The sequence below is a fragment of the Chenopodium album genome, chromosome 23, assembly GCF_948465745.1.
Source record: "Chenopodium album chromosome 23, dcCheAlbu1.1, whole genome shotgun sequence".
NCBI classification, from domain to species: domain Eukaryota; kingdom Viridiplantae; phylum Streptophyta; class Magnoliopsida; order Caryophyllales; family Amaranthaceae; genus Chenopodium; species Chenopodium album.
In genome coordinates, this window is record NC_137856.1 from 24,048,274 (window position 1) to 24,072,986 (window position 24,713).

A 24,713-nucleotide genomic window follows, 5' to 3' on the forward strand; every position below is an offset into this window, starting at 1 on the left:
TTCACTGAACAATTACATGTTGAAGAGATGTATTCAATTAATTATTATATTTTAGAGAAGCAAAAATTTTCAATATCAAATACTTGCATAATTCACTGAACAATTGAACACAGAAATCTGTTACAAACAACAAGAATTCGACAATAATTGTACATTCTAATCACGCCAAAAAGACAATAGAAAAAAGAAAACTCACCAGCTTTCTTATGTATTTTTTCCTTAATTCAATCTACACAAACCTGTAAAAACATTATAGTACAACCATCAAACCTCAATTCGATAATAAATTACCAAAAAAAATTCAAAAAAAATAAGAGCATTACTTCATAATAAAGAAAAATCGAAAGAAAACCAGAAGATATTAAGCAAAAAGCTTTGATAACTATTACTTTTCCAATCCATAAATAACTCAAAAAAAAAGGAACTAAAACAACGTTGTACAATAGACATATTTGTATCAACCCAGTACCGTGTTAAGTATAAAAAAAATCAATATTAAGTATTGGACCTATACTTCCATCAGGCCCAAGCATTCAAAACATAACCTTCTTTTAAAATAAACAACTCTAACGTTTTTATTAAAATCAAATAAAATACCAACATTTAAGCTATAAATTATGCAATAATTATGATTATATTCATATTTAATTATGATTCATATTTAATTATATTCATTATTAATTCTGATTCATACTTAACTATAATTCATTTTTAGCATATAATTATAATCGTAAATTCCAACAAAATGAATGGTGAAAAATTACGTGTTTTATTAACAGTTAACCATAAACACGCTGAACTGAGGTCATTTAAACGCAGGGTTGTGAGATGTTTATGCGTGTCTCGCAGGGGCAATAAGGTAATTTTGTATTGATTTTGAATTTGGGCATAGTTTTATCTCATTTCGAGGTAAATGAATCCCGTTATTGTACTTTTATGTGTCGTTTTCTCTCCTCTTCTGAAGTTTATTTCTCTCTCCTCCGCAAAACACTCTCTTTCCCTCTCTCTCCTCTCGTTCTCTCTTCTCCGCGAAACACTCTGTTTCCCTCTCTCTCCTCTCTGTCCCTGGTAGTGCTTTTCGAGTAAGGTCGGCGGTGGATTGACATTGTTGGCGAGTCCGAAAGTTTGTCGGAATTGTTGCGGTGGCCTGTGTTGTTGTAACCGGAAGGCCGTCGACTGTTGTTTGGTGGTGTTGTCGTCGCCGGGGAACGGGAATTTGTAAGGTGTGGATATACCTTTACCTTAAAACTTCTAAAACTGAATTGACTGTATTAGGGTTTATAGTCGAAATTGAACACTATTGTATTGATTTTTTTTTGCTGATATGTTTTGGTTATTATTTGAATTGAAAATGTTATTTTGATGTGATTGGGGTAGTTTTGATGTGATTTCACTATTATTTGAATTTCGTTATTGATTGTTAGGGTTTGTAGTTATAATGCCTAATTTAATTGAATGTCAGAGTTAATCTGTTGATTTAGTTGAATTGGTGAGTTTATTTTTATATACTTATTTAAATGAATTTGGTTGTGGGCTGTTGATGTAGTCGAACTGAATAGGGATACTCTGTTGATTTAGTTGAATTGAATTGCATACTTATTGAATTGAATTTGGAAGGGCTGATACATATTTGGGCTGCATACTTATTTATCTGGTATGGGGTGGTTATAATGATGTTTTATGGGCTGGTTATGTGCCTAGAGGATTGAGAGTGTACATTGTTGAAGAGGCCTGTTATATGATGTTATTTTTGAACATATGTGCCTTTTAATTTTTGTATTAGGATTGAGAGGAAGTTGATTGGTAGTGCTTTGTTGTAGTATGACCAATGTATTTGTGTTTGTTGGCAAAGTACTGTGTGATGTGGATTTTGATTATGTTTCGGATGGGTTTAAGTGGCAGTGTTACGGTAGAGATGAAGAAGAAGTCTATAGTTCGTTCGATGAACCGGACAAAGTGGGGGGTGAGTTTTTTTAAATTAGTTCATTTGCATCATATGGTTATTTTTGCAGGGTTCAGTGTGTGTATTGAATGGTAAACTTCACTCTTAATTATTGTATTGAGCAGGGTCCATTGAAACGGGAGGTACGTAAACCTGTGGGTTCGTCATCGAACCCGAAGACATTGGGTTGTTCCAAAGAGACGGGTAAATTAAAGGGAATATTGGAAGATGAAGCTGATGAGGTTGGTGAATCTCAACATTCCAGCAATGAGGGTTCATATTCAAGTTTCGGATTGGTCAAGGTACTGATAAAGGAATACATGAAGAGAAAGAGTAAGAAGAGAAAAGGGAAGTATGTTGAAGGAGGGATGAGTAAGAAGGTAATTATGTGTAGAGTTCTGTTTGGTGGTTAAATGTATGTAAAATATGTTAATAATGTGAATTAATGGCAGTAAGTGTGGTTAACAAATGTTTAGCTTTTAGCAGGGATTTGAAACTGAAGGACATAGAGTTATGGCTGATGGTGCTGTCCTACGGACACATTTTGAGAAAATTGGGAAGGTATAGAGGAGTTGCTTATGTAGAAATGAGTGTTAAATTTTTTTTTGGTTGACAATTGTTAATGAGAATAGGTTTGATTTGATGTGTTTTGTGTTTTTCAGCAGCTTAATGTCGTTTGTCGAGTGGAGAAGTTTTGTGATGTGGTGAAGATGTTTGATGACACGAGGCGTCAGTTGGTTGAAAGTATGGGTTTTGGCGGTTTGTTGCATTTGGATATGAAGGTGATCCCGAGGCAGTTATGTTATTGGCTGATGACCAGGGTGTTTGCTGATGGTACTATGTTGTTTGGGGATGGATCTATTCTTGCTTTGGGGCCTAAACAAGTTAGGTCTGTCCTTGGTATTCCAATGGGGAATAAGGAGGTTCCTTTAGTTCTCGGGGATTCTGAAGAGGATACCTAGAAGATAGTGCGGGTGTTTCAACAATATGGAGTTGGGTTGAAGGGAGAGACTGTTTCCCTTAATTTAGCAGCTGCAGCACTATGTCCTCAGCTGGAAGATGGTTCTCTCGTGAAGTTGGAGTCCGAAGTGGATAAGGAGGATTTTATGACCGCATTTTTAATTGTGGCTCTTGGCATGGTTGTGCGCTCCACTACAAACAGTTCAAATCTTGCTGCGTCGTTGGTTCCAACTTTGGCAGTGGCTTGTGAAGCTAGAGAGTATGACTGGTGCACGTTTACCCTTGATTGGGTTCGTGACACTGCTGATAGGTTCCAGCAAAAGTTTCAGAAGGATGGATTTCGTGGCGGTTGTGGTGGGAGTATTGTGTTTCTGTTGGTAAGCCTTATTTTTATGTTTGTTAATTAGGGTGTGTAAGTAATAGACATTGATGGGAGTGGTTTATTATGCAGATTTTTTATTTAGATCACCTGCACCGTGTACCAACACTGTGGGGCGTATACCCAAGGCTGATGGCGTGGGATACAGAATATGTTCGTGCTGTTGTAGATGAAGACAGGAAGACAGATGAAGAGTTTGGGCAGTTGCCGGTGAGTGTAAAAATGAGAAATATTTTACTTTGCTAAGACAGATGTACATTAAAATTTACTTCCTTTTAACAGATGCTTGACGTTGCCTACGGGGAGGACCATCCTCTAGTGCCAAGAGATGGTGATGTGGAGCTAGTGGATAGGAATTTGAAGGTGGTGGATAGTAATGTTGTTTTTCCTGAGTCAGCTGTTCGTAGTATGGCGGATCAGGTAACTAGGCTTTGCTATCTGCATGCTATACCTGTATTTGGTAAAAGGAGAGGGTACAAGTTATTTGCTATCTGGTATGTTGTGTCTGTTGCAGGTCCTTGCCATGTTAACCCCTAGGCTAGTGAGCCTAGTGGAGGGGATAGTGGGAACTGCTCTAGGTAGCGGTTGTAAAGCTGGTGGTCAGAAGATTGCGAAAGAAGTGAACACCCTTAGCATTGGTAAAGGGAGCCAGCCCCATCTCAGTGGCAGTAGTAACAAGGGTTTAAAGTCCAAAGCACCAATGGAGAGGTGCAGGACGACTGAAGGGAAGGACTCATCATCTGGAAGTTATTCGACTAATGGAGAACCACAAGAAGCTTATATCCGAGAAACAGCTTTTGATAAGCGGTTGGAGACATTTGTGAAAGGTTGGAAGGATTTGAAGGATGAAAACCAGTAAGTTATCTTGTTAGTTTTTGTTTTGGTAGTCATAGGTTTTTGGAATGGGTAATTGCAAGCATGTAATTTGATTGTTTTGTGATCTGTTATTGGGTAGTGACGGGCCGTTGATTATCAAATGTGATGAAATGAATGCTAGTCGAAGGGACTGTTACGGTGTGATAGGTCCTAGAGCCCGGGTTGGTCATCAATATGTGCGGATGGCGTCGGTGATGTACACTAAGTATTGGGGGGAAGTGGAGTTTCAGAATAGGAGGAAAAGGATTTTGATTGATCCTTCGTTCGCTGTAAGTTGTTGTGTTTGATGTACTTGGTGATGGTATTTGATATATTATATTTTTATGATGTCTTTCTATTATGTCTTTCTATTATGGTATTAGATGATGATAAAGGCTAACGAATGGGATTACGAGAACCTGGCAAGGAAGTATTGCAAGATGTTGTTGTCAACTCCAAATGAGGATATTCGACTTGTATGTCAGCAGTTGTGGTGCATTTTGTTTAAACCTTATTGGATGCTTATCTTGTATGACATTTATGTAATGAATTTTACATTATGAAGCAGATTTACTTCCCTGTGCTTGATGGGTGTGCTAAGAAGTCAGACGAGCACTGGTGGTGCTTGTGTACTGATATGGTGAAGAGGCAGGTGTGGATTATCGACTCTCTGTACACTGACCCGTATGAAAAGCATGCCGTGCCTGTGACAGAACTGGTCAGTTAGTTAGGCAACCACTTTTACCTTTAATCAGCTATATATTTTTTACAGAATTATGTTATTTTTTTGAAATAAATTACTTGCAATGTTATTTAAATGGAATTGGTCAGTTAGTTAGGCAACCACTTTTACCTTTAATCAGCATATCTTCGTTGGGTCTAAGATTGCAGCAATTCATGTAATGGAAGTGAACATGGACATTAAACTGGTGAGTTTAAATGTTTTCAGTTGTATAACTTCACTTAGGAAGAGTCGCTACCACCGTATCTCTGTTGTTGGCCATACCGAGGACGTTCCGGGCGCTCCCAATTTCCCAAAAGGTGCAACATTTATTGTATGGAATGCAAGGAATGTGAACCGTTCATCTTTCAAGGAAACGTTTAACAAGCTCTACAATGCATTTTCCCCGGAGGTTGTGATTGTGACCGAGGCTAGAGCAGACGCATCCTTGCTTGGGTATGTGACTGATGTCCTGCAGGGGGTATTCTCCGTAGATGGATTCGGGTTGGTGAATGGGTACTTCGGGGTGTTGCTTATTTGGCAAAAGGCCGATGTATACCCTTGGGTGACTCATAGGGGTGACCTTGCCTATGGGCATCAAATGGGGGTTGATTTGCAGGTATTATTTGTTAAATTATTTTAGTTTATTCTTTTGAATTATTTCAGTTAATTTTTTAAATTAATTCCGTTTATTTTTTATGTTATTATTAAGAACACAATTTTGTAATCTCCACAGCCAGGAGCTAAATTCTTCCAGAGTCCCGAACATGAACACCCGGCTTCAACCTGGTTCGAAGATGGTGGGGGATATGATGATGGAGCAATCAACTCAGACAATGACCACCTCTCCCTGTAGTATGAGTTGGGCTGCGATTTAAGTTCATTATGTATTATCAATAATGAACTCGTATTTTGGTGTGTTTGGTTAAGGGTCGTACTGTTTTGTTGGTTACAATGGCTGTTTTTAGTATCCTGTATCCTTGTTATGTTAGTAAGGGACACTTGTGGCTTTGTTATCTTGTTAATGTCAGGATGTTTTAATGTTATATCTGTTTAATTATATGATGTTTGAATGTTTTCTTTGTCTTCCTGGAGTAAAAACCAAACATAAAATACGACTACTTTTATGTAATTAAAAAATTGGACAGCGAATTGAAATAACTCAATTATTATTTATAGCTACAATGGACAAAATCCAACACATACAGCGAATTCATTTGCATTAGGCAATGACATTACATCCATTTTTATGAACTACAAATACAAACTACCAGCGCCACAAGAAATGCCAGAATTGCAAATTTTGTCATTATTGAAATTTGCTTTTTGACCACCTCAACCCTATGCCAGAGCTCCACCACCCCATTGTTGTTCGTGCCTCGAATGAAATCCTCCTCCCTCGCCCATTGCCAAAATGAACAACACCTGCACTTGTAGTAAGGTCGCCTCGGAGAGCGAAATACGAAATTCGGATAATGATTGCCCCCCGCAATTGCATCTCTTCGCAGCCACCCAGACGATGTCGCTTGCTCCGGTCATGAAATTGGTACCATGGCGAACCGAAGAGGTTGTGTTCAATGACATTTTGAAGTTTATGTTCTACCTAAGCAAACTGATGTCGCATATGTATAGGGAAGGGGAAAAGGTGTGATCGAAAAGTTTAGGCGGTAAAACAAAACAACTTTGCCGCTCCTTACAAATTTCATTTGGGCACATGGCTTATATAAATAAACAAAAATGTTCCATATCTCTGAAACATAAGTATTACCAACTCCAGGATAAACACGTATATAGTGGAACCTTTTCAACGCTTAGCTGTATACTGAAGACACTAAAAGGTACATCAACGTAATCTAGTGGTACCAGTTCACGTATTGCAAACACGAATGACCAAAATTATACAGTCGTCACTATGGAGTCATGTTTCATAACACTGTAATAAATATATGTACCACTGATACGTCAAAGGCACAAAGTCAGATTAAAATGGATCTACAAATATATCCAGTTGTACTTAAAGATTTGTGAATGGTTCTAACCTTTTTGTAGTACTTGTATTTAATTAAACAGATATAGTGGTACCTAATCGACCTACAACTGCTTATAATTCATCGTCAATGGTATATAATGGAACCCTGAATGAAAGCCTAATGTTTCCCATTTACAACATCAACCACATAATGACCATGTAACAAGGTTGTTGCACATTGATCCACTTGAAACCCCCCCCCCCCCAAATTGAAATTAGTTTTGTATTTACGTAGTAAGAACACCTAATGACATGGTATTCATGTAATATGAACACCGAAACCGTATTATTCTGCAACGCATACACATACAAATGGGGTAATTGTATTGCGGGTAATGCCACTACTAATAAGATAATTACTATAACGTTATGTTTCTAGAAGATTCTAAAAGAAGACATGCAGTTATCAGATTTGTTGGTACGTTTAGGAGAGACCAAACCATGTTAATATGCATTACATTGCCACACAACAACTGGTTTCCCGTTTAACATCTTATTGTAAGTCATCAATTGTTACATAATACTTAGGTGTTTCAATTCACATTCATGCAATTCCCATTTTGCCTTCTAGTAAATTAACAAATAAAACATGTTTTACGTAATTATTAAACACATATTGCATGTTTATCACCCCATGTACACTAATTAATTAACAGATAATACATGTTTTAAGTAATTTTTTCCTGTTACACAACTGAAGGTACCCTACAAAGAGTAAGAGGTACCCTAATGTATATCAGATGGACAAATATTTATCCTAAACGAAACCTTTCCATATCATTGGATAAACCAGGAAATGAGTTGGTAGTTCCAGACAGATTCTTGCTTCCGACAGTAAAACAGGCTAGTTAGGGGTACCCTAACAAATCTAAAAGGTACCTTTTTAGATGCCAGTTAAACCCCAAAATAATATTCCCCGAATATTAGTACCTATGGCTTACGATCTACTAAGACAGGTGTTTGTTCTATTTATACCATTAAACATACCGTTAATTGACATTGCATGTCCATCAAAAATTTATACAGTCGTACCATTAAGAGTTAAAAACATACTATTGAAATCACATAAGGTACCATTCCACGCCAAGTTATTTTTCGCCAAATTCACAAAGTCTATGTCATAGGAATTACATGAATTTGACTTATATAACACATACGTATACACACCTCAAAGCTATACGCACATAAAATAAAGCACCTCCAGCGCAATATACCTTCAATGTGTCCCCAACTGCAATACCATTATCAGTGACAAACGTTTCCCAACCTAGGTGAAGAAACACAGGCCTACTAGAGGTAACTTCAACACCAGATAGGGTTACATCCCAAACACGACCGTTATTACCACGCATGACTCTAACTGAATCTGTTGCCCGACGAAGCCAGGGTCTCCAATTTGGAGGAAGAGGCTACAAACCAAAGATGAATTGAATATTTAACACAACTATGAAATGGTACAACTTACAACTCAGATAATTGTGACTATTGAGTTTACAAACAAACTTACAAGCTTGTCGTTAAAACCATTTCGGAATGCTATTGACGCACAAGGAAGACCTTTGTACTCCATCCTCTTTGAAGCTCCCTATTCCTTAACAACGATAAATTAAAAGTACAGTTACAGGGGATTTTTGTGATGGAGTATGAAGTAAGAGACATATATCTATACACACCTTAAATAGTGGTTGAATTGTGGCTGCAATCCATAGAACCATTGAACTAATAAAACCAGTACACCAATTGGGAAAATAGTCATCCCACAATTTATGTCTAAATTTGACTTGTAATGTAAAATGATGACCTTTAATCAACTTTTTTGGAGCATTTATCCTAGGAACAAGGTATACCATTTAAGTTGCATTTGTGTTAGTCATTTTAGCCTAGAAACATGGTATACCATTTAAGTTGGATATGTGTTACTCGTTTAAGCATATGAACAACTCCACCAGCCGTTGGAACTGCTTGGAATTCCACTGCTTCTTTAAGAGGTACCCTAGGTAGATTTGGAGGTACCCTAAGTAGATTTAGGGGTACCCTAGGTAGATTTGGAGGTACCCTAAGTAGATTTAGAGGTACCCCTTAAGTGGATTCACTGTAACATAACATCATTTCAGCACCTACCTGCCCCTAATGGCCCTTCCAGTCGAATGTTACCTTAATGTCAAACAATGGTATCTCACAGATATCTGTTGTCATCCAGCTCATGTGTGGCTTCAGATATCTGTAAACGCTAATAGTGGCTATACGCTTTTCAGTTGGAGATTGACAGTTTTAAGTGGAACCTTTACGTTGGTCAGTTGGACCTTCACAGTTTAAAGTCGAACCTTTACGTTTTTCATTTGCACCTTTCACAGTTATTAGTGGAACCTTACCGTTTATGTTTTCACAGTTGGACCTTGACAGTTGTAAGTGTAACTAGAAACAAAAAAAAAACATACTTACAAAATCAACAGATTTATGTTTCCAAAAGATTTTGCCTTCATTTACAAAAAATGCCATATAACTGGTACTCATATAACTTCTTACACCGCATCATATACCTTCTTATACCCCATCATATACCTTCGTATACCCCCCATCATAAGTTAGAGTTAATAAGTTTGAGTTTTTTTTACAAAAAAATGACCTGAAGCCCATTTACAACAACTTAAGCCCAATTAAATAACAGGCAACTCACTTCAGGTAAATGTTAGCAACTAACATTACCCACATCCCAGAATTACTACACAAAAAGGGTGGGGCGCATTGGATTGTTAAGCTACTACTTGGTGCTGCTAGACCCAGCACGGGTGGGAGTTTGGCTCATAGTACCAGGTTTTGTGCCATTTCCAGGCCTCACAGAGTACGGGAACTGAGAAACAGCCGTATTAGGCGACATGTAACCACCCCCTATTTGCATCGGCACTCCATGCATTTGATAGTACTGGTACGCCATAAAATGAGGGGGGTAAAAAGGCCTCGGAGTAGGAGAACTGCCAGCCCCAACAGACGGAGGACGCTGCACTCCAGACAATGTGGTGAAGTACCCCAAAGAACCATCTCCATCAGTCATTTGAATGTCTCCTACACAATGAGGACTGTAACCCATCATAGGAAATGGATGTTGCACCTGATCAAAGACATTCAATGAAGCAATCACTTCAATGTAGGACTGAAAGGTGATTCACAGAAACAACAAAAATTTTAAACAACGAAGGTCTTCTCCAGAAATTCCTTAATTACCTGAATAGAAGACTGGAGGTTGGATTGAGAAACCCCTGCAGCAGCTGCGGTTTGTTTCCCACTGCTCCTCTTACCTGGTTTCTTCGGATTCTCAACACACGACTTGTACCTTGACGTAGTAGTACGATGAGGAGGTTTCTTCGGAATTGGCGGGTCCTTTATGGTACCAAGTTCTACTGAAAGGTCCTTCGCACAACTCCCTTGCTTTTCAGTATCAGGTGGTGAAGCCTCTTTTTCCAAACAAACAGACGAAGGTGTCCCATTACACCCCAAAAGGTCTGATTTGTTACCGGTCAACATCGACAATTTCTCTTCTACTTGTATATCAAGCAGCTGCAGACCATTCAACACAACATCCGACGCACTCTTGCAAACAGATGTCTTACAACAAATGGGAGAGAACTTCACCATCATCTTATCAAATCTACACACCGCCTCCGTCTTGCTCGGATCGTGGTACTTCACTTTGACTCTGGTGTGCTTCCTAATTACATCTTTCCTCCAACGATGCAGGATGTACTTATCAGGAATTTCTCTGCAGTCGTTCATCTGATACACCATAATCATATGGCGACATATGATACCATGGCTATCAAAGTACCTGCATTCGCAATCTACTTCTTTTGTGATGCTATCGTATGTCACCTTGTACACACGTTTCCTCTGAGAGGGTACTTCCTTCCTTGAGTTCTTAGGTTTCCACCAAACAATATCCTCAAGAACATGTTCGATGACTGCATTAGAGATTTGCCGCTTCTCCAGACCTGTACAACAACATAAATATCCAATTCAATTTGGTAAAACATCACCTAGCATCATTCTTATAAATTGAATAACTATGCTATACGTGTGCCTCCCTACCAGTCACATACAGCAACCTAGTGCACTCCCTTTGGACTTCTTTAAATTTGGCATCCGTATATATTTTTCGAAACAAAGACTCCGCCGGGAATGCCGTCATGGGTTGCCTAACATATCTGGAGTTGTTATCATCAGCTCTTTTCTCACTAGTAGCCCTGACTTCTAGAGCCTCACAATATCTCTCCACAAATTCACAAAGCAATGTGTGCCGGCTCAAATAACCATCGAAAAAACTATGTATACTCTCAATCCTCTGGGTTGTCTTCATAGCGGCCCAAAACAGATGCTTCAGAAAGGTAGGTACCCACATATCACGTTCAGAAAACAGCCCTGTGAACACCCAACACAATTTACCAAAGGTGGCTCAACAAAATACACATCCTTACGATATATTTTACATCACAACTCAAAATTCAAAAACAATCACTTTCTGGGGTGTTGTATGTATCATAATTTGACAACTCAAAATTCTAACACACTTCACAATTAATACTTTTAACATGTTGTATCATAATTTTACAAAAAATGATTTATTAAACAACAGCATCTGATTACAACAGTAACAATAATACAACCAGTACTCTTTCAGTAACGACAGAACTACAACTGCCAACAGGTTCAATTAACAATAATTAATAACTACTGCTACACCACACAAGGTCAGAAACACATTACAAAACAGAGTTCAGAAACAAAGCACACACCTTCCAGCCACTCGTCTGCTTCACACTTATACTTCTTGATCACCTCAGGCCACCGTATTTCGAACTCTTCGCAGTCCAGACTATCGTAAACCGCACTCTCTAACTCTTCCTTCAACTCAGGGTAATTGGGATGCTTTCCAAGCTTTGTAGAAAACTTATGCAATATATGCCAAATACACCACCTATGTGTAGTGCCTTTCATAGTGTTCTTCAAAGCTTTCCTCATTGCAGGGTCCTGATCTGTAAGTATTGCTTTCGGTGTTTTGTTATGCATACACCTCAACCAATTGCTATAAACCCACTCAAAGGTTTCAGAAGTCTCTCTTCTAACAAGCGCACACCCAAATAAAATTGTTTGACCATGATGGTTTACTCCAACAAAGTTGCAAAATGGTAACTTGTATTCATTGGTCAAGTAGGTGGAGTCAAAACAAACCACATCGCCAAACTCCTCATACGCCATGCAACACCTTGCATCTACCCAGAGTACATCCTTCAGCCTCCCCTCCTCGTCCACTCGATATGTGTAAAAAAAATTTGAGTTGTCTTCAACCATACTCTCAAAATAGGTAAACATAGCTTTAGCATCACCTTCCTCAAAGATTCTTTTCTTCTCCTTAGCAACTTCTTCATGAAGATCTTGCGGGGAAAAAGGCATGTTCTCCACACCATTACGCTCTCTCGCCATTTTGTTATATATTTTCGCCACGGGAACCCCAGCTCTCCGTTCATTAAACAACTGCCTCACAACATGTGGATTCTCCACCAGAAACTTCTTCCTCAAGCGATTGATATTCTTCGCCTTCCCTGGAGTCGGAGTGTGTCCTCCATGCTTCAGTTCAGCCCTCTGAATAACCCATTCCCCACGTTCGTTAACATTAGCATACACATTCACAAGACACTCTACTTTCTTACTCCTCCTCTTCACACCCACAGAAACAATGTCCTCAACTATATGAGCATCAGTCACTAATACCTCCGCCTTCTTCCGCTTCCTATCAGGCAAACCAAAGCACTCACAAGTCCACAAACAATTCCTTCGCATTTTTGCATTAGGTCCTTTGCCTACTTTACAAGCACTTGTACGAACTACCCCAAACCCATTTTGCTTCCCGTATTCCCTAAAATATTCATCCAGTTCCTGCCATGTCTGGAAAACCATCCCTATTGCAGGAGGTGGAAGACCAACATTAACTTCAACATACTCTTCTATCTCGACTGAAATTGCAACACTACTAAACCCTTTCTTTGGAGTCTTATAAGACTCTTCACCAACCACAACCTTCATCAAGACACACAAAAATCATATATAGATATGGCAGAGAACTGTCACACAATATAAACATAAACAAACTCCAAAACCACCAGTTATTCAATCTCCTTTAACAATCACACTACAATTAATCACCCTAACCAATACAAACATTCTAAACACAGATTTAACAACACATATTTAACTCACATAAACCTTATCAATTACGATTAATATTAATTCACAATGTTTCAACAACAACTTATATTCACACATCAATTTCATACCAATCGAACCCAATTATCAATTTCAATCTCAAATTTCAACCACAATTACTATCTAATTTGCATATCAAAACATACTATAAAGGAATTCACAATATTTGCACCACAACTATAATTTCAATCTCAATTACAGCCTCCATAAATGAAACCCTAATTTTTCCCCTAAAATTTTACCAATTTATCTACTCAATTAAAATTAGCAAATAACTAACCTCTTTCAACAGCTCCTTCAAAGCAGCACCGTCACCCAGATCTTCGAACTGTCCTCCACCATCGTCGTTGGCAACATCGAGCGCTAATTCTTCCTCGCCGGTGTTACTAACGACGACATCGCCGTTGACAGTAACACCACCCATTCCAGTCGACGAAATTTAACCATATTAATTTGCGTGCTGTTTTCAGCGAACCCTCAGGCTTCTTTTACATACTCCCATGGTGTTTGCTTTCGGGGAAGAAAACAGTAGAAAGGCTCAGTTTTTCGCTTTTACGAAAATTCTTCTACTTTTGTTTTTTTTAATCAGCTGTCACTTTCGTTCTTTGGGACCACACCGTTGTAAATTTTACTATTACGTTATCTTTTCCCTCCAATTTCCACCACCGTTTTGCTTTTTTTCGAGTTTATTGCGAAAATGCCATTGAAAGACACTCTCCACGCATCTCACAACCCTCGGTTTGTACTTCCTGCGCTGAACTATCGCGCGCATCGCGCGCGATAGGGCAACTAGTATATGAAAAATGAGTCACTTTTCGCAAAATATTCGATGTACAATAAAATTATTGTAAACCGGAGACATGCAAAATGTTTTGTACACAACATATATACAAGGCTTCGAGCAACAGTATAGCATTATCAAAGGATTTTTGAGCTTTTGGCAAGCAGTCAAGCACCCCTCCCTGTCTCTTTCCTCCACTGAGCAGCTACCCTGAATTCTCATTTGGACCTGCTTCTGAGTTATCTCTCCTCCGTTGAAGCCTAGGTAAGATGTTTTTCATAACCATTGAATAACAGTTTCACAATCTAATGTCAATCGTTTATTTAATTTAATTCAATTCATGGTTCTTTTAAGGTGGATTGCTTATTGAACTGTTTGGTTATGGTTATATAATTTGATTACTGAAGTCCTAGAATTTGGTATTGATATCCTTAATCTGATGATCGAGTCAAATTTGATTGCTATTGTGTTGCTATTTAGGATTGAACTATGAAAATGGAATTTTTCTCCGTTGGCCGAGCTCGGCCGCCCCTTCTTCCCTGTCTCAAGGATGGGCGTCCGAGTAGTTGCAAGACGGCGATAAAAGTCGACAAAGACGGTAAATTCCGTGCACTTTTCCTTTCTTCACTCCTAAGTTTTTTTAGCAACCTGAGTTTTATACTTCGTATATGGTATACCGGTATTCATTTATCCATATGATAGTATTGTTACATTGCATAGTGTCTATTTATGCAAATAGCCAATAGTTTTGTGAAGATAATACGCCACATGGGAGTTGAGACTAGTAGTCTTACGTCGAAGATGAGGAGGGACTAGGGAGGATGAAGTTATAACTATTTGTACGAGTTTGGTGGTTATTCCATCCATAGTCAACTGGTTTTGTGATGATGTCTTGTTTAAATTCTTCTCCTATGTGAGCTTGGTTTACTGAATTAGTAAATTTTAAAATGCAATATCTTTGTTGTGAAGCTGATGAATTATATATTTTTTGTATACTATCGATTACAAATTGTATGAATGTAGAGAATGTTAGAATTTATATGGTTTTTGATGAGGATTTTAGGAAGAAAAGGTTATTTTGTGACTAATGATCTTTGAGGAGGAAAACTTACTGGTCTTTCGGAGAGAACGTTTTCTTGAGTTCTTGAATTTTCAAGATTCAGAAAAGGAAATGGGAGTTTCATCCTTCATGAGGTACATCAATGGCTGCAGCTTCTAAAGCTCTTTTTAAGAAAATGTACTTTGTTAAGCATAGAATGATACCAACCATTACATAATCTTTTAGTAAGAAACTCAGTAAAAGCCTACCTTTTCCTTCGAGTTTCATTCTCAGATGCAGTTCTTTTTGTGTAACAGGCAAATGGGAGTCTGAACATCAGTCAGTGCTATTTCTTGAGGAAACCCAATTGAATCGGAGACAGTTATGTACTGCAGCTTCATTGGTTGCCATTTTAACATTCCAACAGGGTATGATATCGGAACCAGTAAAAGCCGTAGATAAAGCAGATGATAATCAACAGGATGACAGTTTATTGGGCCCAATTAAATCATTGTTTGATCCCAATGAAAAAACAAAGTCAGGCAAAGTGTTGCCAAAAGCCTACCTAAAGTCAGTCAAGGAAGTTTTGAAAACGCTTCGAGAGTCGTTGAAAGAGGATCCACAAGATATGTCTAAATTCAGACGAACTGCAGATGCTGCAAAAGAATCTATTCGAGATTACTTAAGTAACTGGAGAGGGCAGCAAGCTGTAGCCAAAGAGGTAAGTGTTTTGTGATAGTATACTTGCAGCACACTGCAAAATTTATCTCTCAACTTTTCTTTTGATACATCACACTTACAAACACTACTAAGTTTAAGATTTATAATGAAGACAGAGCCAAAGATAAATAATATTTGTACCACTAAGCATTCTGCTAAGAGGTGTTTTGGTCTTGCAGGAATCTTATATGAAGCTGGAGGAAGTATTTAGATCGCTTGCTCGCTTTTATTCAAAGGCAGGTCCATCTGCTTCACTCAGTGATGAAGTCAAGTCTGAAATCTTGCACGATTTAGATATTGTTGAAGAATACCTGTAGGCTATTGCTGGATAAATTTTGCCTGTATAGTTTGATTTCCTGTTCTTTGTGTATACATTCTTACTGAAAGAGCTGTAACCTGTGTTTTCTGCTACCTTTTGACATATTTCATGCCGTTCAACCAGTCTCTGCACTGGTATACTTAAATAAATTAAGGTGGATTCAGCATAACTGTATAATCAACAGGCATTCCGTTTTATGATTTTGCAATGTACTTTATCCATGCTAGGCTTCAACCTTTTGCATTACTACTAACTTGATTTCTGGTTTGTTGTAAAAAAACCCTGACTTCTGGTTTTATTACCTCAAGTTGTAGCTGATATATGCTCCCTTTATCCAAAATTTTCGCGTTAACTTCTTTTATCATGTCCTAAAACCATGGTTGCCTTTCTAAAACTGGTAAGGACTTAGAATTGATTTTCCAGGTATACCACAACGATACGAATCGGACAGTAACTGAAATATTATAAAGATCTTTTTGTTATATCAATAATACTTTTAATCAAGAGGGATTGGGACAATATGATGCCTAATTTCATATAGAGATAGCAGATAGTTGCTAGCATTATAATTCAGTCAAATTGAAGTGCATCAGTAGGAACCTTAATGAGTCGAGGCTTAGCATAAAAACAACAGTTATTAGAATATTACAAGCCCTTTATATAATAGATATAAGGTCTCAGCTTGCTGCTCATTGATACATTATTTGAAGCCCAATTTGAGGACAGAAAATTCAGATACAATTCTACGGACATGTTTACTGAATTTGAGTGTAATATCCAAGCGTATACAACAATAATACCATGTTTAACTTCTACAAAAGTTGCTCAGATCACATAAAAACAAAAACAAAAACAAAAACAAAAACCCAGCTCTATTGTTCATTTCAATTTGTGATCCTAGCCTTTGCATTCCAACAACAATACTGGCAAATGTAGCACACCCTTAGTGTGCACTAAGATGTCAAGCAACACAATGATCTGTCTGTACCGAAAATAATAATCAGGCTTGCTTCTGCAGACACTTGGATAGAATACTTTAAGAAGTTGAGGCATCATGTAGGTGCAGAATCAATAATGGAAATTGCCTTGGACACAATTCCTGGATGAACTAATCGTCAAGCACGTGATAGAACCCCCTTTGAACTGGCCAATCAGAAAAACACAATTAGACATCTTGAAAATACAACCTACAAGGCAAAGCTTCAGACAACGACGAGTATCCAAGAAACTGATTGCCAATTTCCAGTTAAAGCAGGTGAGAAGTAGACGCTTTCCCTCCCATCCTTAACAACAGTGTATAATACAATGAAGAGCACATCCACAACATTTTTAACTGTTCATCATACAAAAATTTTACTCCTTTCATGCAACTACTCATCCTCTATCTACTTGGACACTCTGAAAGTACCTTTAGGATTTACCTCATTCACACTTTCCTAATATCCTGAAGCCTCATGGTAACTACGATGAATACATAAGACTACCAATATTTCTACTAGCAAAATTCTGCACATGTTGATACAGGAGACCAGAACTAAGACACAGGACAGCATATCACGTTACCTAATCATGTAACAGGGTGCAATGGTAAACCCCATCAGCATACTATAGGTCTACAGGAATAAGCCGAGACAAAATGTGAATTTAATGATCATTTGTATTAACACCAATCCGCGTGCGGTTGGGGGGGGGGGGTGTGGGGGCAGAAGTGAGTAAAAACACATCATATGCAACGAAATCTGGGGGAAAATATTATCCAAACATAAAAAAGTTCCGGGGGGGGGGGGGGGGGGGGGGGGGAGGGGGGTGGGGGCAGAAGTTAGTTAAAACACATCATATGCAACGAAATCAGGGGGAACATATTATCCAACATAAAAAAAAAAAAAATAATGGCTGAGTCAGGTGTGAATTTTGTAGGCCGATAATTCTAATATCAGCTATGTTTATTTTGTGCTAAAAATTACAAACCTTGGTACTGTCCCTGCACGACGGTAGTCATATTCTGTAGCCTGCCTGAGAGCCCTGGCAAAGGCCTTGAAAGTTGCCTCAATAATGTGGTGAGAATTTTTCCCAGCAAGCTGTGTCATATATAAACCTTTCTTTCATCAATAAAAATGAAATGCCAATACTTTCTCAATTGCTCAAAAAATGATGGAAGCTGAAGGCCTGAATTTTTTTTTTTTTTTAAAAAAAAAAAAAAAAAAAATACAACGAGCAATCATTATTCATTTCAATATTTTTATTAAAGCTTTCTATTTTTAAGCTAAGAAATAAGTATATTAACTGTGAACTTTAACCTCTAACTCTGTAAATATCATGCCTAGCTTAATTAGGCAATTATCCATGTCCATCACCTAACCCAGCTTGAACAAAATGAATACTAGGGTATGATCTTTGACAAATAATAAGAATAAAGGACATTATAAAGCTTCAACATGTTTAATACTAGTACGAGCATGATTAGCATAGCTTGTGACTAGAATGCATTACATTCATTCACAAAAGTTTCTAAATGCACCAAAAATGCTGGCTTATTATCTAATTTGGCTGCTAGTGTAAGAAAGAGAGCAAACCTGCCGAATGTGAAGCGTCATGCCAGAAGTATTCACCAAAGACTGGAAAAAGTGCTCCACAAGCTAAATACAGAGACCTCATGGTAAGTTATATATTTCATTCTTGCTTAAAAACAACAAAGGGAGCAAAAAAAAAATACAGGACAGGCAGCCAAAATGTTTCAAAGTTCTTAAATGTGATGGTGAGAAACACATTATTAGATTAAGTCATCTTAGGATTCTTAGCGTAATTGGCTAGGATAGAAGGTGTTCAATTTATATGCAGCTATGTTAAGTAGAAACATTAAGATCAGGCATATATTTTAATAAATTTAAAATGTACAAATACAGCAACTTATATATGCAAAAACCGCAGCTTATTTCCCAGATTCCAGAAAACTAGCAGAGCTATCACATAAGGCCAACTTGCAAAATTGCTATCTTCACAAATTATTTACTTCCAAATTTAGGTTGCAAGTTAAAATCTTATGACTGAATAAACAGGGGGGGGGGGGGGGGGGGGGGGGGGGGGGGGGGGGGGGTATGAGTACAGTTAGGTAATCCAAGTTTTAACAGAGTTCACACTCTAAGCAAATTTGCTTTCCAGCTAACAAAAGTGCAGGTGGGACAAAACCAGCCTTTTTTTCCCAAAATACAGGCATTAAATTTTTTGACATTATAAACTGATATCTTAATAATAAATATTCAACAAAAAACTATGTACTGCTTATCCCAACAATACTTAAATCATAGGTGTATAGAAGTAACCTGGGTATCATAAGTTCCAACTCTCTCAGTAGGTATTTGTAGATCATAGCTCAAGTGGGGTCTTCCAGATAAATCCTGAAAAAGAAACATGTGTGCCTCAAAAGCTCAATAAACAAGCAAATTAAAGGAAGTTGAAGCTTTGCAAATCGCAATAAAATCTATACATTTGTCATTCATATCAAATATCTATTATTCAGACAAAACATGGTGAATCTTCAATGGGAATAGCCATGGTATATGATAATATTATCATAACTTTTCTGGTAGTATGAATCGCTACGCTTCACGGAAAAAAATTAAAAAATAAAAAATTTAAAAAAAAAAAAAAAAAAAAAAAAAAAAAAAAAAACACACACACACACCCGTTAAAAAGTCAAATGCAACAGTTTTTCATCTTCATTAAGTAACTGAACAACAAACAACATTTAAAAAATATCAAGAACCCTAAGTGTTATGGCAGGGCAAAACAAAGACAACTAGATCTAGCATTGGCTCATCATCCTGTTGTTTCAGAGCCAAGGGGTTGAGAAAAATCAGGTCCTTCACTTTGCTTCTTAATGTCTTCTGGTTTTCTCGAAGTTCAGACATTCATAGCAACAATGCAAGAAAGAAAATCATTATATAGATTTACTCCAACAGATCAGAACATGCATACTTCATGCCAAGCACAGATAATGTTTCAAATAACTGAGTCCTTCAAACACTCACTGTCATAACACAAAAACTGGTTTGAGGAATACTGATAAATTTACAGCAAACATGTTCATTCATAGAAGTCACAATCGGTACTATAGCCTGTGTCCTCCCCTATAAAAGAGTACTGTTTATTGACAGTGATGCTACTTTTTTCAGACAGGAGAGTGTCATATTTTTTTTTTGCCTCGATTATTTAGGGACCATGAGAAATTTGGCAATTCCTTCTAATGACATATTTCTTCAAACAAGTAGTAAGATTTATTGCCTAGTTTTCATAATAAAACAAGCACAGAGAAATGTCTAATTTTTTTATGGCTAATTTTAGTCAATTTAATTAGAGAGGCACAAAGGTATGGTATATGTGTTACTGACTCAACTCTTGTTTAGCAATTCCAAAATTATAAATCCTCAACCTCCAAGTTTGAAGTCTTTTTGCAGAGTTACAACTGGCAGACTACATAACTTTTGTCCTTCACTCTTTCATTAGTATTATCCATCTTTCCTAAACCACCAGTAGTTCAATCATGCTCACTCAAATAAATGACAAGTCATTGTAGTATTAGACTTAATTCATATTAAAGTTTCAGTCTTGGATCAGTAGTATAAACTAAAGTCTTTCAAAACCCAACATTAAGAATCTCACAACATGCAAGAATGGATAAAATTTCATGAATGGTGTGCAGAGGATTTGTTCATGATATAGTTCATAGAAGAGTTGTCTCCTTTTCTTATGTAAACTACATTCACTTCAAGGCTGGTTCTCAAGGCTTCGTAGCATCAGCTTCATCCAACTTCCAAAAATACATATCTTTCAGTGTGGCCTTCCCAACTTAGGTTTTCATTGCATGTAACAATGTATATAACCTTACATCTAACAAACTGAAATGATACTTTGATATCTCTCTGAACATGTTTTGGCTTGCTTAAACCCTCCCAAGAATCATAAAACCATTCGTGGGTATTTCCACTTCATTAGGAATCTCCATCACAGTCTGAAGATTCTTTTTCTTTTCACTTTTTGGTTGTGGGAGGGGGGAATTGGGTGGTACATAAATTTCATATGTTTTTAGACTAACTGTATCCGTTATAACTTAATATCTAACAGACTGCAAAAGATCTGGAGTTGGGACCCCTTTTATCCCTTCATCATTCCATAAGGGCAACATTGGTAATAAACAACAGCAGCAACATAGACTTAATATCAAAATGATTTGGGGTACACTAACATGAATCGCCATAAGGAACCATCCACAAAAAATGAAACAAAGATAGAAAAGTTATAAAATGAACGTGGACAAAAAAAAAAAAAGAGAGAAATCTTAAGAGCAAAAGACAAGGGCAGAGTAAAGTGAAAACACAAAATGAGAATACGGAGTATAAAAATAAAATTTGAGAAAGTTTTATAAAAGAGGGCTATATGAAGATAAAAAGAAAGGATAAACATGCTAGTAAAAATATACAGAAAAAGTATGAGAAAAAAAATACTTAAAAACATTACTATAATTTCAGCTAATGGCCAATGTTATAACAAAAATCAATGTGCTTCAGCTTGTTTACAAGGTCATCATGGTTCTGCTAGAAAGCTCAGCAAAACATTATTAAATAAAGTTGAATACTGCGTACATACTTAAACCTCATGTGTAGTCAACAACTCAGCTGGCTCATTTATGGAATGGAAGTGTACAACAGTATAAGATACTAAAGGAGCACATAATGACAACATACCAGTGATACATGAATCAAAGCTTCATCCAGAGGTGCAGAGAAGTCACCGAATCTATTGATTCCTTTTCTGTCACCAAGAGCTTGTAGCAAAGCCTACATCAAGAAAACAAGAAATTCTAATGTAAAAGCATTTAAGCCGAGTTTTTATCTAGATTTTAGTTGAAACAGCCAGTAATACAACAGCAACAAACTAAACTCATAGACTCGATTGATAATCAATTCATAGCGACCCAATAAAGCAAAAAAGAATTTGTTAGACGTAATTGCACAAACTAACACATTAGCATTACTAGCTATTCAAAGTACATAGCACATGAAGAGTTTGGATTAAAGTTCATGGAAGATAATTAATGCCCAAAAAAAAAAAGGGACCGAATTTCTAAGCATACCGTTCCAAGGGCAAGCGCAACATCTTCATTAGTGTGATGATCATCAATATGAATATCACCCGTAGCTCTCACATGTACATCAAATAGCCCATGTGAAGCTAGTTGCTACATACACAAAAATCCATGATCAGAATATCTTCAGCCTTCAGAAAACAAAGAAAAATAATAATAAGCAAGTAGGATTGAAAATACTGACATCCAACATATGATCCAGAAAAGGGACTGAAGTGCTGCTATCAGTAACTCCTTTACCATCCAAGTTTATCTTCACAAACACATTTGTCTCTTTAGTTACTCTCTTCACCTCCCCAATTCGACCGACTAATCAAAACACCACAAAAAAAGAGAGAGAGAGATAACAGTCACAAACCTCATTAAATGTACTTCGCATTAATTAAAATTTGAATTTCAGTGATTGGGCAACTAAAGTCAACTTCAATTTCTCAGCTATTGCAATATTTTCAATATATAAAATATAAAAATTTGAACAGAAAATGAGAGTATAAATAATGAAGATGATCACCGGTGTTTTGGGAGGCGGAAATGGCAGGAGAGCCATTGTCATCCGCCATTGAAGCTCGAGGAGTTGCAGTAACTGAGTTCGTTAATTTGAGATTCTTAGAAATGGGGTTGTTGAAGATGGGTAATTGGGCAGGGAGATGGAGAGTGGTTGGAGAAACCCTAATTTTGGGGTTGATGAGGTGACAACCACCAGGTGTACAGAGTGCCATAAAATGAGAAATACCACCAGGGAGCGACTGCAGAAAGACTTGAGCCGAAACCTATTCAATTAATAATTTAATAACGCAGTAAAAACAAATGTCATCACATAAAATGTTGCAAAATCTAATATCATATAATCATATCATATTTATAAGATAAAGAAATAGGATCAGAACTTAGCACTTTTAAAATGGAGTAGCAACATACTCTTTCTTGAAAGGTTGAAAGGAAAGCAAACTTACATGAAGTAACCCCAAGGGAGTAAATTATTTATAGGTAAAATTGGTATAAACCACCTTTTTTGAAAAAACCACCTTTAAGTTTTTTTTTTAACTAAACCACCTTTTAAGTACCTAAATTTTTTATAGCACCACCCCTATTTCAAATCTAACATATTGCATCTCAACCATCCACTTCCAAATCATCAACCATAGCAAATCTTTCCCTTCCATATCAACCATCCACTTCAATTACCTCAATTTAGGTTTTGAGAATAAACAAATACTACAATTTAATTTTTGTAGCAAAATTAAGTTTGGTTTTATAGAGCTTTACTCAATTTAGTCATGCATATATTTAAAGGGGAGGGTCAAATGTTTTTGGAGGTGAACAAAATACATGATTTAGGAGCAAAAATCACAAGTTGTGGGCCCCTTTGACGTCTTAGTTAATTTTTTTGTCATAATTTGAAATAGGGGTGGTGCAATTAAAAATTTAGGTACTTAAAAGGTGGTTTAATTAAAAAAACATAAAAAGGTGGTTTTTTCAAAAAAGTTGGACATAAAAGGTGGTTTTTACCAATTTTACCATATTTATATTACCAAACAACTTTCATAAGTTAATTCAGCACCCATTCTTTTCAAAACTTCATTGGTAGGCTACTATCTATCCAAAATCAATAACAAGATATTTCCATTTTGAAGAATCAAAGTTACACAATAATGCATTATCCCTTTATACTAGAATTATCTAACTGTACCCTTCTCTCTTTAATTCTTCATATCCATTCAACAATACACAAGCCCAACCAAAATAATTAGAAAAATAAATATATAAATAAAATTTTTATGATAAGAATATACTCAATATTACAAATTGCATCCAAAATAAGAAACATGCACATAACATGAACAAAACTTTAGGGTAGTGATTAATCCATAAATTTCAATAGAAAAGAAAGAAAATCATCCAAAACAAGTATACTCCAGTATCATTGACCAACTCTTTATTGATTAACACATTAGCAACCAAATTTGATTCAAGTACCAAATTAGGTTCATAAGTTTACGAAAAGGTACAAAATCATAGTTCCAAATTTGATTCAAATATCAAATTAGGTTTGAAAAATCACATAAGTTCAAAACTGGCAATAAAATCATATATTATGATGTATCATAACCTTGGTAATTATAATCAATAGTTCAATAATCCACTTTTGAAGAATCTAAATTGATTATACTGGACAATAAAATTAACGGTAAACCCTAGAGATTGGTATTCACCTCAGAAGCTGCTTCAATGGAGGATGGAATATCAGAAGTCGCTGAATGGAGACCGTTGAGTGCGCTTCAATGGGGGGAACTGAGAGAGAGGAGGCTTATTGATGCCACACAGATTCTCAAAATGAAAAACAAAATTTATTTCTCAAGAGGTTAAATTAGTAAAATTACGGGTAAAATCCGCTACTTATTTACAAAATTGCTAGAATCATACTTGTATTTTGTTTCACTTGTTTAAAATTTGGAATTTCTCTAGTTTATTTGTTTACCTTTTGAAATCTATCATATTCTAAATAACTAGATTAGTACGCGTGCGATGTACAAATTTAACCAAAAAAATTTAATTTTGCGTAAACTAAAG

At 36.7% G+C, this 24,713-nt stretch overlaps 2 protein-coding genes across 3 annotated transcripts; one reads left to right on the forward strand and one right to left on the reverse strand.

Annotated features, from left to right (window-relative positions):
• The first annotated feature begins 14,057 nt into the window (after positions 1-14,057).
• LOC145608942 (photosystem II D1 precursor processing protein PSB27-H2, chloroplastic-like) lies at positions 14,058-16,102 on the forward strand. Its single transcript, XM_081664521.1, has 4 exons — positions 14,058-14,186; positions 14,403-14,520; positions 15,279-15,682; positions 15,861-16,102. Exons 2-4 carry the CDS (start codon positions 14,412-14,414, stop codon positions 15,996-15,998), a joined length of 651 nt encoding a protein of 216 aa, XP_081520647.1. The 5' UTR covers positions 14,058-14,186; positions 14,403-14,411; the 3' UTR covers positions 15,999-16,102.
• Positions 16,103-16,634: 532 nt separating this feature from the next.
• LOC145608046 (imidazoleglycerol-phosphate dehydratase, chloroplastic-like) lies at positions 16,635-24,513 on the reverse strand. 2 transcript variants are annotated; one of them, XM_081663649.1, is made up of 9 exons: positions 24,356-24,513; positions 22,654-22,912; positions 22,327-22,451; positions 22,131-22,235; positions 21,742-21,834; positions 19,321-19,395; positions 18,574-18,636; positions 17,969-18,078; positions 16,635-17,143 (listed from the first exon to the last, which is right to left on the reverse strand). In XM_081663649.1, exons 2-9 carry the CDS (start codon positions 22,859-22,861, stop codon positions 17,116-17,118), a joined length of 807 nt encoding a protein of 268 aa, XP_081519775.1. In that variant the 5' UTR covers positions 22,862-22,912; positions 24,356-24,513; the 3' UTR covers positions 16,635-17,115. The 2 variants fall into 2 exon arrangements, with proteins under 2 accessions (XP_081519775.1, XP_081519776.1); XM_081663650.1 differs by having other exon boundaries at positions 22,654-22,899; positions 24,356-24,512.
• Between the last annotated feature and the right edge of the window lie 200 nt (positions 24,514-24,713).